Source organism: Balaenoptera borealis (assembly GCF_965194805.1).
Source record: "Balaenoptera borealis genome assembly, chromosome: 5".
Lineage (NCBI taxonomy): Eukaryota > Metazoa > Chordata > Mammalia > Artiodactyla > Balaenopteridae > Balaenoptera > Balaenoptera borealis.
The window spans coordinates 130294949-130309242 of NC_138862.1; the positions used below are offsets into that span (position 1 = coordinate 130294949).

The window sequence follows — 14294 nt, forward strand, 5'->3', positions numbered from 1 at the left end:
GACCCCTAGGGAGTGAGAGTCGATGGGCCCTTTCTAGTAGCAAACAGAAAACCAAGACCTTGTGTCACTTGCAATCTGACTGCTGTCACCTGTGATCTTTGACTTCAGGTTCACATACTTTGCTCAGGGAACTATTTTTGTTTTTTGGACACCTTTCCTGTCATTAGGGCCAGAACTTGAGGTCTGTGGTGCTTCGATTTGCCATGATCTGAACTCTATAGAGCTTCCTTTCACATGAGCTCCAAAACATGACCATCCATTTTTCATCTTTTTTTTTTTTAATTTTTTTTTTAATTAATTAATTAATTAATTTTTTATTTTATGGCTGTGTTGGGTCTTCGTTTCTGTGCGAGGGCTTTCTCTAGTTGTGGCAAGCGGGGGCCACTCTTCATCACGGTGCGCGGGCCTCTCACTATCACGGCCTCTCTTGTTGCGGAGCACAGGCTCCAGATGCGCAGGCTCAGTAATTGTGGCTCACGGGCCCAGTTGCTCCGTGGCATGTGGGATCTTCCCAGACCAGGGCTCGAACCCGTGTGCCCTGCATTGGCAGGCAGATTCTCAACCACTGCGCCACCAGGGAAGCCCCATTTTTCATCTTTTTAAGAAAAATTCTTAATGCCTAAAAAATATTTTCAACAAATGAAGCATTAGTATTATATTTATTTATTTTTATTTTGGCCGCACCGTGAGGCTTGCGGGATCTTAGTTCCCCAACCGGGGACTGAACCCGGGCCACGGCAGTAAAAGCACTGAGTCCTAACCACTGGATCACTAGGGAACTCCCCAGCATTATATTTAAAATAGATACTTACAGGAAACGACTGGGTAGTGGTTATGGTTGGTTCTCTCTATACAGTTCGTTGACTGATAGTAATTGCAGCCGACCTAACTTTGGTCTGGCTGTACTGTGATTGGCACACATCTTTGCAGCTGACCTTGGACCCTCTCCTACAGCCGAACAACCTCTTGGCTAGGACTGGCACTAAACTAGCTCCAGCTTCGTGCCAGGTTAGTGCCAGTGATTCTTAGCAGTTGTTCTCAAGGTGTGGCTCCTGTCCAAAGGCATCAGCATCACCTGGAAACTTGTTAGAAAATGCAGATTTTCAAGCCCTATTTATACCCAGCTGGATCAGAAGTTTAGTCCAGGGCCCCGTGACTTGGGTTTCAACTTGCCTCCAGGTGATTCTGATGCCTGGTTCCAGTTTGAGAACCATGGCCCTCAGGGCTGTCAGCTGAGTATCATTTTGCCAGTTCCTGTCACTGCCCTCCCGGACAGCTGCTGAAATTATTCCCTACAAGTTTCAGCTCCTTGACAAAGTGAGGAAGAGAGAAAAAATGGCTCAGCAGCATTAAATGCCTCAACTATTACATATAAAATCAGAAGGAAAGAATTTTCAATTTTTGAAAATGAAACATCCAGCCTGCCAGCAGGCATTTCAAGCACTAGCTGTTGGCTATGTGCAGCGTGGATCTACACACAATTGCAGTCTTCTTTTTTTTTTTTTTTTTTTTTTTTAGCAGCATTGTGAAGTCACAAACTGCCTTAGGGAGGGAAAAAGGAAAGCAGAGCTTCTCGCTACTAGTTCAAGCTTCCACCAGAAAAGAAACTTTTAAAGAATTAATTTAAACTAGGTTTTTAAGTATGATTTCCAGCAAGTTTTCACACTGTCCTGTGCAAGATAGGTTATGGCTAACCAGGGATAGTAAAACCATGGCAGGCATTCCACCACCTCCTGTCCTTGCACCCAGGACAGACATTACTAATTGATCACAACCCTATTTCTCCTCAGCAGAATTCCCCAGGTACCCATTACCAGGCTACTGGAGTTGGCAAATGAGATGGAATCTAATTAATAGCCACGGTGCCCACAATACCTAATACCTAGATGGCGAGAGTAAACCTAGTTTTCTCTTTTCTCATAGCTTCTTGTGGTCATTAGACAACCACATACCTAGATATTACTTATTTTCTTAATATAAGCAAGCACATATAATTTAAAATGCTGAATATCTTGGCCCTCATTGTTATTCTTCTTAAGGAAATTACTGATCATACTAGAATAGGAGGACCAGAGGATGGGACAAGGGTATTCTAGAAAGAACATGCTCTCCCCAGGGCATCTTTGTGGCACCATCATATGGGCATACTGAATTCTAGGAGAGTCCTGTCATTCCCAGCCAAGAGGCTTGGGTATTCCAAACTGCTAACTAGAGTTTGCCATCAGAAGCAATGTCTCTATACTTAGCTGTCATTTTCCAGAACAGTGACAAAAGTGGCAGGTAGTGTGGGAGTTACGTTCACCAGACTAAGATCAACCTTATCTGGGTTTCAGTTTTTGCTCTACCATTAACTCAGTCCAACCAGTAGCATGGCCTTTGGCAAGCTGTTCACTGAATGTGGATATCCTTACCAGTCTACAAATGCATGCACGTGCACAGATGTGTGTGCACACACACACACACAAACTAACACACAGGGCTAACAGGGCCATTATGAGAGTTGAATGAGACAATGCTTGTAAAGTATATACATGTTGAGTGCATGGCAGTTATATTAATCATACTTATAGACAATATCTATTTGATTTCCTCCTCTGGAAACCCTTCCTGCTGTGACTCTCATCCAGTATGAGGCTACCCTCATCCTGCCCATCCTCGCTCTGAGTGAGCCCAAGAGAGTCAGGCTGGCAGGTGACTTTCTACCAAATCATCCCCAAGAAACACATCCTCTTCTTCAAAGAGAAATGGTGGGCCTTGCTGGCCCCATTCCATCCATATACATCACAAATTCCCTCTCCGCAGCTCTGCTCACCCAGCCCTCTCACCTCAAGCCTCTTTCCCCTTCAAGGTAAGCCATCCACAGACATGCTGGACCAGCAGCTGCTGAGTCAGGGGAAGGTGTGTTTATTAATTAAAATACAACTGGCATGTGTCCCCCTGGATGACCCCTTATGGTGACACCTCTACCTATATTTTCATGCATTTGTCATGCTCAGGGCTGCTACATACAGTTATGTAGGTTGCACACTGCATGACCCAGGAGCACCATTCATGCTGTAGAGCCCAATTAGACATGGCAGCCCTGCTTTATGCTCTGGGCATGTCTACAGATCAAACCGATCAGAATGAAGCATTGGATCAGAACTCCACAGGTCAATTGAAGCTGACCTGTGAGTGACTCCTATGAGTCAGATTCATGGTTATAAAAAGCTGACATCCTCCAAAGATACCAGATGGCCGTCTGCCCTCTCTGAAGGGACTTCAATCATTCCCATCATCTGCAGGGAAAAGAGGAAGGATCAGCCTTCCTCACTCCACTAGGCTCCTTTCAGAGCACTGAATGACTCACCACCTCACTCAACCTCTCTCTAGTCTCTCTGCGTTCTCCCAGACTCCACCCAGTTCTCCAAATTCTTATCCCAGTTATGGTTTTCCCCCAAGGACATTCAACCATACACAACAAATATTTAACTAACTGAGTACCTGAGTGTCACACCAGGCCAAGCATGGGACTCACAGAAGTACTTACGTTTCATCACTCCCATGGAACTTTGAGCACGGTGATAAAAGAGGGTCACTAAACAAATAATTACATAATGATTAATGAGCTAATTATACAGTTGGCCCTTGAGCAACATGGGTTTGAACTGCACAGGTCCACTTCTACGCAGAATTTTTTTCAATAAATAGGTACTACAGTACTACACTATCCACAGCTGGTTGATTCCAGGGATGTGGACCCATGGATACAGAGGGCTGCCTGTCAAGTTATACACGCAGAGTTTCAACGGCTCATGGGGGTCGGTGCACCTAACCCTTGTGTTGTTCAAGGGTCAAATGTAATTCAGTCCTCTTGGCTGGTGTCACACCTGGCTCACAGTGACTTGCTATTTATTCCTTTGTTCAATATCCTCAGCAATTGTAGAAGAAACTTTGGAGGTTGGTGCCATTCGTCAACCTTTTAGTTTTTAGATTTTACTCTATTGGCCTTTACTCGCAAGCACAACCTCCAGTCCCACACCCTGGGGGCCAGGCAGCCCCCCTCTCCCTTCAAGGTGTTTAACCTGATGGCCCTCGCTTCTGGCCACAACCTCCATGCCGTGTCTCCCCATCAACTCCAGCCACCAAGCCCACTGGTCACTCCATTCGCCATGTGTGGGTACATTCTGGTTTAGATGAGTTTACTCACTGCAAAGCAGCCTTCTTTACCACCCTTGATCCCAGCATCGGCCATCTCAAAACTTCTCCACGTTTCCAAGCCCCATAACTGGTCTGCATGCCTCTGAGTCCTTACCTACCCTTTCCCAGCACCCCTTCCAGTCCAATCGAAACACAGGTTCATCAGGTTCTTCTCCCCCCTCACTCCTACCACCCGCCCTGCTCAGAAACCACCCCACTCGCCATTTTCTACAGGACAAAATCCATACTGCAGTCTCTGGATTGCTAAGCCTCAGCCTGATTCCAGACTTAATGCTTGATTCCTACCTTCAGGAAACCCCTCCCCAGCAACCTCCTCTCAGCCTTGTTCTCAGAATGTGCCGCACAGAGTGTCAGCCCATCCACAGCCTCCAAGCCCTCAGAGGACTCTTCCCTGAGTCCTCTCCGGCCATCAAGCCTCTCCTCCTCCCACCTCCGGGGCTGCGTGTTCTCTGGTCCCTCATCTTAGCTCTTAGTCTCCTCCCCTCCTCTCGTGGAGTGGGACTGCATCTGTGTTAGACAGTAACATATCAGCTGGGATTATTAGGCACTGAGTGTGTTTTCCAGAATCCACCACAGTCACAGGCTGTGATCTTCTTGAATTCTTAACCTAATCCTTCCTGCAACAAACATAGCCCTCTCCTCTGGATCTATTCTCAGCAGGAATGGGCCAGTTTTTCTGCAACCTCTTTGAAATTATCTTGCATCTTCTGGAAGGCCGGAGTGTGCTGGTAAGCATTCAACTACCAGCTCTCCAGAAAACGAAGAAACAAAGACCCCTGATTTGTAGCATTTGCTAATTCTCATGGTGTAAATACTCCTTCCATGGTTAATGTCAAACTACCAACACGATGCCACCGAACACAGGGCTGGAAAAAGATGCACACAATTGGCTCCTGCGAAGTAGTGCAAGCTGGCTCCAGCACACCACTGCTGGAAGGTCATGGTCATTCCCCTCCTTATGTCATTTAATTTTCCTCTTCTGTCTCATCCTCTCATGAGTTTCACAGAAACTTACTTTTTCTACTAGTTTCCATCCTTGAAAGCTCAGGCCAAAGGTGATCTCCTTTGTGAAGTCTTCCTGATGCCCCAACTCACTCCCAGAACAGGAAGCTAAACACTACTCTACGTTGGTCACAACCTTTGCACATACCTGTGTTGTGGGTTGTGTGAAATAGTGAGCATGTTACTGGCCTGTTTCTCCCCAAGACTGTCAGACCTCTGAACAGGAGAGTGTCTGTTCTTCTCCACACCCACATGCAAAAATTATTCAATAAGAGCTTATTGAGGGAAGGAGGGAAGGAATAGAATGAAGGAAGGAGCAATGATTTCTGATTCTTCTTCTCATGTTGTGTTACCATTTTGCAGCCCAGATTTGGTCCCCTGAGCCGAATCTGCCAGGTGGCTAAGGGAAATATTGCCAATTACACTGCATAAATGTTACCTTACAAAATTTTTTTTTTAAACTCAACCTTCACACCAGCTCCTTTAGCACAATGTGAAGTCAGTCTCAGGCAGGGCGTGGGAGAAGCAGGAGTGGTGACAGAGAGAAAGAACCGGAGAGTGGAGAGAGGTTGACACCAGCCAGGAGTGTCTCCTGTTGAAAGTGCATCAAGTTACACATAGTGAATTCATATCCCCAGGGATTAGCTCTGCGATCAGCAGCAACTGGGCAGAAGTCGTTATCCCAAGCTGCTGGCCACCTTATAAACTGCTACATGTATCAAACCTCCCCGGGATCAGGTGAGCCATGGTGGGGACTGAGCCTTCTCTGAGCAGAATGCACAAAAATGGCAGCATCAGCAAATGCTACCCAGCATCCAGCAGTTGGTGAGCTCACTCCAAGTTTCCACTCCCCAGCAGGGTCATAAAGTGAGAAGGCTCTTTACTCCTCACCCGATAAAGTCGGGAGGGGGGCTGACGTGTGCTCTCTGGGATGAAATGCAGTCCAGAACACATTGCTCTAAGCACATGACATAAATAACAACATTAAAATCGCTAGCACCATTGCCACATGACATAACAATGAACAACGCGGAGGAAGAGGATGCTGGACTGAACGTCCTCTCCCCCTGCCCAACACTCTTTCAAGTTTACTGAACAAGTCTGAGCCCCTATGAGTCATCAAATTTATCTGGAATCCAGCCTTCCAAGGCATGATCCTTAGGTCTGTCAGTGTCTAAGGGGCAACAGAAAATTATATGCACAGAAGTGAAAGTCGTGGTTCAGTATTTAATGAAAGTCAATGGGAAATATGTATATATTCATGTGAATCAGATTACGGTCAGCCTGCTGGAACACGTGAGGGGTTGGTAGGAAGATAGTGGTGTGTCCTGACAGGGAGAGTCCCAGCATCCACCACAGGGATGCCATGAGGTTGGAGCTCTTTAAGAGGGAAATCAGAGCATGAGAATGGTGGCTTAAAGGGCAAGCTTTCAAATGTGACTTTCAATTTCACAGATGGCTTTTTGACCCCTCAGTGCATTAAGAGAGGCAGTGAATGGAAGGAGTGTGACTTTCCCCCTAAAGATAATATATGGAGTGGCTGTCTGGAAGACTTTGACTAAACATATCTTATGGAGTTTAAAATATTATTCAGAGAGGCAACCCCATGGCTCTCCAAATACTGACATGAAAAAAAGCACTTCCAGACATAGGAACTACAAAGAAGAATACAACATATGAGTGAAGAGATATTGAATAGTGGCTAATACAATTTAAAGAAGAAAAGAAGACAAAGAATGTTGTAGGAAAAAAAGTAGGAAAGAGGACACAAAGCAAACACATCTTTGAGAAGATTCAGAAAAGATAGCAGAAGGGGCAGTAAAGAGATTACTTCCAAAGGAATGATATTTTGGGACATTTTACTCATTTACATCAATAAGGCTGGAACCATTGCCCAACTGACTCAACTACTGATCCATTAAAGGAAGATGAAAATTTTAGATCAGTCTTTAGGTAGAATTTCCTAAGAGCATCTCAGGCAGTTAGCTCTCTGTCGGGCTGGGTTTCTATTCCAATGCAGGAAGATGGATGAGAGCACATGTTTTTTGGGAGAGAAATTTGTCTTGTATTACCATCCATATCGTAGATCTTTTGTTTATAAATATGGATATGGGTGAGCTTTCTTCTGGAAACAGTGGTCCCTCTTCAGTTTATCATGGTCTGCCTCCAAATCCATGTACATTAGAAAAGGAGAACTGAAAGTGTGGGAAGAAATCTTGGCCCAAAGCCATGGAGATATGCGAATCAGTGAAGGGGATACTAGGTCCAGCTTCTAAAAATGTGTATTTCTCAATTGGTTACCCTCTTTCTCTCTCTTTATCTGCATTTGGTGGTCCATTTCCAAAGCTATTTCTGAATCTTTTTAGACTAGAGTTTACTTCTCTGCAATACCAAATAAGCTTGGACACCGCAAACAAGCTCCCCAGAAGATCCTTAGACACACATTGTAGATGGCTTAGACATATCTTCTGGGGAAAAAAATGGTAGAGAACACCCAGAGCAGTGGGAAGAGGATGTTTGGACACCAAGAGAACAGAAAGGAGGAGAGGGGAGAGCCATACCTGCTCCGATGACCTCTTCGATTTTCACAAAAGAGACATCAATCTCCTTGGCAAACTCCCGGACAGCTTCGTTGGGGTCCTCATAAGTGAAGGGGTCAATGTAGATCTTCATCCCTGGGGAGCCTTTTTGGAGGAGATAAGCAGGGTTAACGTCCCAAAGAGGACATGGCGGTCATTAAGCACTGGCTGATGTCCCCAGCAGTAAGGGTATGACCGGGGCGGGGGTGTCTCTCCTACACATAGGGCTGCCTCTCTTTTCCTTGCCGGACCTCCCCATCTCCCTTCCCTCTGGGCCATGCTAGCCTGGTTCTCTGTCCTCTACTTCTCCTCTATATTTTCTTCTGTTTTTGAGCTCTTGATGAAATGTGAAGCAGATTACTTATAAATGACAGATCGGGACCAGTTCCCACACCGGGCACTCACAGAAGGCAAAGAAGCTGATTGATGCCAACCAAATGCATTAGCAGAAAAGTGGTGGTAAAATGGTAGGGCAGATATCAATATTTATCAACTTGACAACTTTCCTGAGTGGAGGCCACCGTTAAGGTTATAACTGACGGCTGTGTCCAGGGCTGGAAGAGGGATGAGGATGGATTTAAAAAGAAAAAAAGAAAGAAATTGCTATTAGAAAAACCTCAAGATAGGAGTGCCAAGCCAGTATACCAGAAGAGAAAATGGGAAGAGAAAAGCATAGAAAACACTGGGAGAGGAAAGAGCAAAGTCTACATAGAAAAAAATGAGGTGGAGTGAAAGAAAAATGGTGATTGAACCCCCATGCCTTCAGACACAGTGAAGTATGAAAAGTGAATAAAATGGTGAATGAGAAATACATAAAGGAATATGGACTTTGTCACTGATGTTTACAGTGGCAAGATAAATAGGTGTGCACAGGGACAAAATAGAAAATCGTCATTGCAGAAAAAATACATTCAAAAAGTGGAGAAGAGGGGACAAAAGAAAGGAAATGGAACCCAAAAACAAATGGATTCATCACAATGTCGCTTTTCACCGTGTTGGATGTGTCATTAGGCAAGAATGGAGATGGTTTTCCTGGGGGTGATGTGGTGGGAGATGGGCTTCGAAAGCTGCTCAGCACGGTCTGGCATCGCATCCTTGGGAAGAGTAGCCATTTTCCCTGCCCGCCGCTGCTGTCTGGTTCGTGGAAGGGATAGGTCATCAGGGCAAGCAGGTGTGCAAAAGCCCAAGTGCTGTGCCCACGGTGGAGGCTGGATCTCAGGTTCCCCGAGCTGAGCTCCTCTCAGCACACACTTCCCACCTGGCCACCGTGGCTTCTTCTCAGTGAGTCCCAGCCCTGAGCGTGTGGTCTAGTTTTGGCATCTTTCATCCCAAAAACTTCTGGTGACTCTACAGCTGCCCCAGATTAATGTTACCGTGATCACCAATTCAGGCCAGAATACAATCCAGAGGGAGAAGGAAGATGCAGCAAACAATTAAAGGGGGATATGTTTTGAAAGCCAAAGAGAGCCAGGTGCTCTGACCAGAGGAATTGCTTCTTTTGAAAGCTGGGTTATTCCCAGTCATGAAATGAAAGCACTCCAAGCATGCTAGGCGGCTTGCTTTAGGGTGGTCAACATCATTCTAGAATGCTCTTTGAAAACTTGGGGATGACAACATTAACTTTGGAATCTGCTGATTGAACTTTGGACAAAGCAAATCCTCATCTTTATAATAGAGTGTTCTAATCCCTGGGGGGATGGAGGGAGGGAGAGAGGGGAAGAGAGAGAGAGAGAGTGAGAGAGAGGGAGAGTTTAATAACAGTGGACAAAGGGGAGAACAGAGCTGGAGGTTCATCCCTTTCTCCTTTGATCTGGAGAACAAGTGAAGTGCAAGAACGATTGAAACCACATAGAAAGTCTAACAACCCAGATCAGTATCTCCAGGCAGTCTCACTTTGGGTTTCTCCAGAAGCAACAGCTTGAGACAAGGTTTTGAAAGCAAGTGGCTTATCTGGGAGGTGATCCGAAGAAGTAGCCGCAGGCGAGTGTGACAGGTAGGAAAGGAAGGCAGCCTATGAAAGGTGTGCTCTCAAGGCACTTACTGCCTTGGGGCTGTGAGTAATTGACACAGGCTTAACTCCCCACCCCCTAGGAATCTCTGAGACCCTATGCTTCAGAGTTGGCCCACCCTAGGGTGGAGGGAGCTGACGAAGCTCCACACGACTCCCATCAGTCATTGGTTGAGGGCTGGCTGCCCTGCTGGGCAGGTGGGCGGGGAGACTCCAGGGCCTGAGAGGTGCTTAGGTGAAGAAACACAGATGCTTCAGGTGGAAGCCGGCTAGTGTGCGCTGGAGGGGTGAGCTCAGAAGACAAGGTCACCACAAAAGACCCACTCAAAATGCTACAGGGGCAGCAGGCCAGTGTCAACAACCTGTGACTTCTTCCCAGGTCTGGGCTGAAATGAGAGAAGTCTCAGAGCCCAGAGGCTGGGATCTAGAGGCGAGGTCAGAACCCCAAAGCATCTCACTAGCCGGGCATTCTGAGGCAAGACCACATACATCTCTTATAACATTGTTTTCCTCTGCTGACAGAGGAGGGAACACCTTCTTCCTGGGGCGGCTGTCATATTAAGGACCATGTTGCAAGTGACATACTTAACACGGTGCCTGATGTACAGGGAGGGCTCACAAGCTGATATGCTCGTGATCATTATCAGTAAATTGTTCTAGGAAGTGTTTGGGGCGGTAGGAAGAGGAAGCCGGGGGACGGGCATGGGGGTTGGGCATTGGGGGGCTGTAAAACGCTTAGGGTTATATTAGTTACTTTAAAAATACCACCTTGTTATTTTGGATCAAGGGCTTTTAAACGATGTATGCTAAGCTGTCCTACAGGAACTCTTCCATGGAAACTAATTAAACAATCTAGAATATGCTGTAATGAATGGTTTGCAAGTAAAGACATATATAAGGATGAATGAGAGAGGGTTCTGAGTTAATGAGCTCCACAGATACTGGCCCCAATCAATTCTGGGACGGAGCTATTCCCAGAAGGTAGAGGCTCATCTCTTGATGGTGCCAGGATTCATTTAGGTCAGTGGCGTCCGAGCAAGGGCATCTGCATGGGAGAAAGTTCACATTCTAATCACCGTGTGGTGTATTCATGGGCAGCTGTACTACCGCACTGGCTTGTGGAATTAAGGAGTGCGTGTGTGTGAGTGTCTATGTGTGTATGCATGTATGTGAGTGTGTGTATGTGTGTACAAATGTGTACGTGTATGAGTATGTGCATGTGTGAGCACACACGATGTCTCAACTGCTGTTCTGGGCCAGGCAGGGGCTTTGGTCATCGCTGAAGCTTTTCACAAGAAGCCGAGGAGGTGGCACGGGGTGTAGACCTGGTGATGCAATGTCAATTTAGAACATCCTGCACCTATGCGGGGTAGGAATCAGTTCTTGTCTTCCCTGAAATTGAGGATACCATTGTTAGACTGAAAAGATGATGAGGAAAAATAAAATGTCTTCAGCTAGGCAGAACAGGTCATTTGTCTTTTGGCTCATTTTGTGTTTCTGCATAAATCCTGCATCAGCCTGTTCCTGCTCCCACTTGCCAGTGAGCAGTTTTTAATTATCAGGGAAATGGTATTTAGTGCAATGAATCACCAGACAGTGAACAAGGAATTCGAGTCAGCTGTGGAGTCGGGCACAGCCAAACGTTTGGAGACAGGGCTCAGAAAATGTTCTCAGATGGTGAGTGTTGGGGAAATATTATTAATGGCAGTTATAATAATATCAGATGTAATATAGCTCTATAATGTAAGACATTTTATAATGCTCTGTCCAATGCTTCACATTATTGTTAGTGTTAATATTATAATATTTATAATACCTTATAGTTTCTGATTATTTTCATCATTTTTAACATAGGTTACATACCTTTGGCACAAAAGTGGTATGTACAGATCTAAACTGATTGATGGTGCTGAGAGAGAGAAAAAAAAACTTCAATTTTATGATCTTCTAGTTTACTAATCTCTATTAAAGATCTGATTTGCAGATATGTTTATTCTTTGGTCTCAAAACCCATTTATGCTGTGAGTGGGGTCACAGCCTGGACTGTTAAAACTTTAAAGGACCATAGTCCCAGGAGATCTGCAAAATCTTAAACATGAACCAAGGCTTTAAAGGTGTTAACTTTGGGGAGAAATGACTCAGCCATTATCCAGAGCCTTCTTGCATGGCAGGGAGCAGTCCTTGAAGCACAAGAAACTCCTGGGTATTGTTGGAGATCCTGTATCAGGAGATTAGTGTGCTCTCAAAAGGGAAGAGGCTGGGATAAATTTGGGGGATGCTGGCAGATTGTGGGGTGTAGCTAAAAAGTCAGCTTGACATGTTTACAAGTGCCAGGGTCTCAGGGTGGGATAGCATGGGCTGGTAAAAGGCCAGTTCTAAACAGTAAGTGACATTTAGGTATTAAAAGTGGAAGAAGATGGAACACTGCCATTCAGCCCTCTTGTGCATTCAGAAAGTACAAAATCAGTACTACAGACAGCTTGCAGGTCCCATGAGGGAGGCTTCAGGGTGCCAGGAAGAGCCCAGTGCCCTCCTGTTGGTGTAGGATTCCTAGAATCCCACAGTAGGGTCCGGAAAGCTAGTGCATAAATTAGGTTGTTTTCAGTTGTTGATAACTTGTGTCCCAGCAGGTTTGATGGAGCCATAGGAAAGGGGGACATCTGCCTCCTCATTCCCCATTCTGGATCCAAGGCAGACTTTGTCATATTCGTGACTCACCTAAATTTGGTCCAGATATCTAAGCACAAGAGGGAAGCTGTTTAGGAATCTGAACGTAAACTCCGGTTCCTGGGAGGGACCTCATCCAGTCCTCTGCCTCAGAACGTTGATCGCCCCTCTTTTTCTCAATGCTGACCAGACACCCAACTAGCCCTGTGCCAGGGACTGTGGGAGCTACAGGGAAAACAGAGCTCGTGGAGTTCTCAGGACACTGAGACGTGAACAAACCGGGGAGCAGTGCCAGAGAGTCTAGAATCAGGATCCCACACCCGGAAACAAGCTGTAAGTGCTGCAGAAACCAGAGAAGACGGAGGACTGTGGATGTTAGTCTTCAAGGTGAGAGTTCTAGAAGGACAGGTCATGTGGTCCTTCACTGAAGAAGGAGAAGCTTGAAGTGTCATGAGGCACAGCTCAGAGAGAGACCTGCCATTGCACGAGCGGGGACAGTGTGGTCAGCTTGAGTGTGGAAGGAACGGGGGGGTCTGAGGCAGAACAGTGCTAATGCACTAGTGGGAGGGCCTTGACTACCATCAAAGGCATCTGGATTGCTGCCATTGGACACACAGAGCCGACAACCGTGCCAGCAGCAGGGAAGGGATGTACTGAGAGCAAGGGAGTTCATTTCGCTGACAGCCCGCAGCATTCCCTTGCATCGTTGCGGGGAAGGGGCTGGAGGCTGAGCAAACAGCTCTGAGGTTGCTGCTGTAATTACGGTACAAGATAACAGTTTTTAAGCAGAGCATCGCAATGACAACAGCAGAAGAGGCAAAAGAAATTTCAAAGGAATGACTGACAGCACTTGGTGAGCAATTAAAGATGAGGAATGAAGGAAGGACCAGAAGAATCCGAATCAATGCCAAGACTTCCAGAATTAAGTGGTCCTATTAACCAGGTGATGGACTTTGGGAAGGAAACCCTATTGTTAGGGAAGTTTGCACACGTGGCTTTAGACTTTGAATGCATGGATGAAATACGCAAGGCCTAGAAGTCAGTCAGAAAACTCAGAATGGAAACAGCTGAAAGGCTGGATGTGGAGTGGTGGATGTGGTGGACACATGAGTTACCCAGAGCTTCACACAGTTGAAGCTGTTGATGTGAAAGGCTGAGGACGGGCAGTTTCTTAGAGCAAATCTACCAGGAAATGTTGATGGGCACTAGAAACACTTTGCTCCGCCTGCTTGGGGTCAAGACCAGGACGATGGGTGGTTGTCTTTTTCCCTGAAAGAATGGAGGCCATGGGTGTCCAGCCAAGGCTAGAGGGAGAATCCAAGAGAGGGAGCCCCAGGGTGGGCAACAAGGCTGGTGGAAAAGCACCGAATCTGAGGAAGCTCTTCCTTCCACTTTCTGTTTGGGGGTTTCACCACATTTCAAGATTTGTTCTTAAAACCACAGTTATTGCCTAATATGTGTCTCCAAGAGAAGGAAAGTGGACCACAGGCTACTTGCTATTGAGGAAGGTATTTCAGGAAAAATAGTTTAACATCTCCCTGCTTCTTGGGTATCAATGACCAGGACAGGCAGGTCCTTCCAGGCAAGGCCCACTGTCTCTGGGCCACTGAAGTCCTGCCAGGAACCTGAAGGCAACAGTCTAGGAGCTGGGGACTCAAAGAGTTACCCTGGTTTCTAGAGGCTCTGGCTTTGAGCCAGCAGCAGACAAACGGGTGAAGCTAGCTCGTTAAATTTATTTGACATTTAATAAGCACTCATTGAACACTCAGCCACCTTTTGCACCTGGGGGCCTTTCCTCCTCTTCCCATAGGCCCTCATTTACTAATGTTCAGGTACTA

General features: G+C 46.2%; 1 protein-coding gene across 3 annotated transcripts in view; it reads right to left on the bottom strand.

Moving 5' to 3' along the window:
* EPHB1 (EPH receptor B1) overlaps positions 1-14294 on the bottom strand; it is a 428732-nt gene that overhangs the window by 60577 nt on the left and 353861 nt on the right. For all 3 annotated transcript variants that reach the window (XM_082393428.1, XM_082393426.1, XM_082393427.1), the window contains one exon: positions 7764-7886. In XM_082393428.1, coding sequence (XP_082249554.1) covers positions 7764-7886 — 123 coding nt within the window. The remainder of the gene's footprint in view (positions 1-7763; positions 7887-14294) is intronic.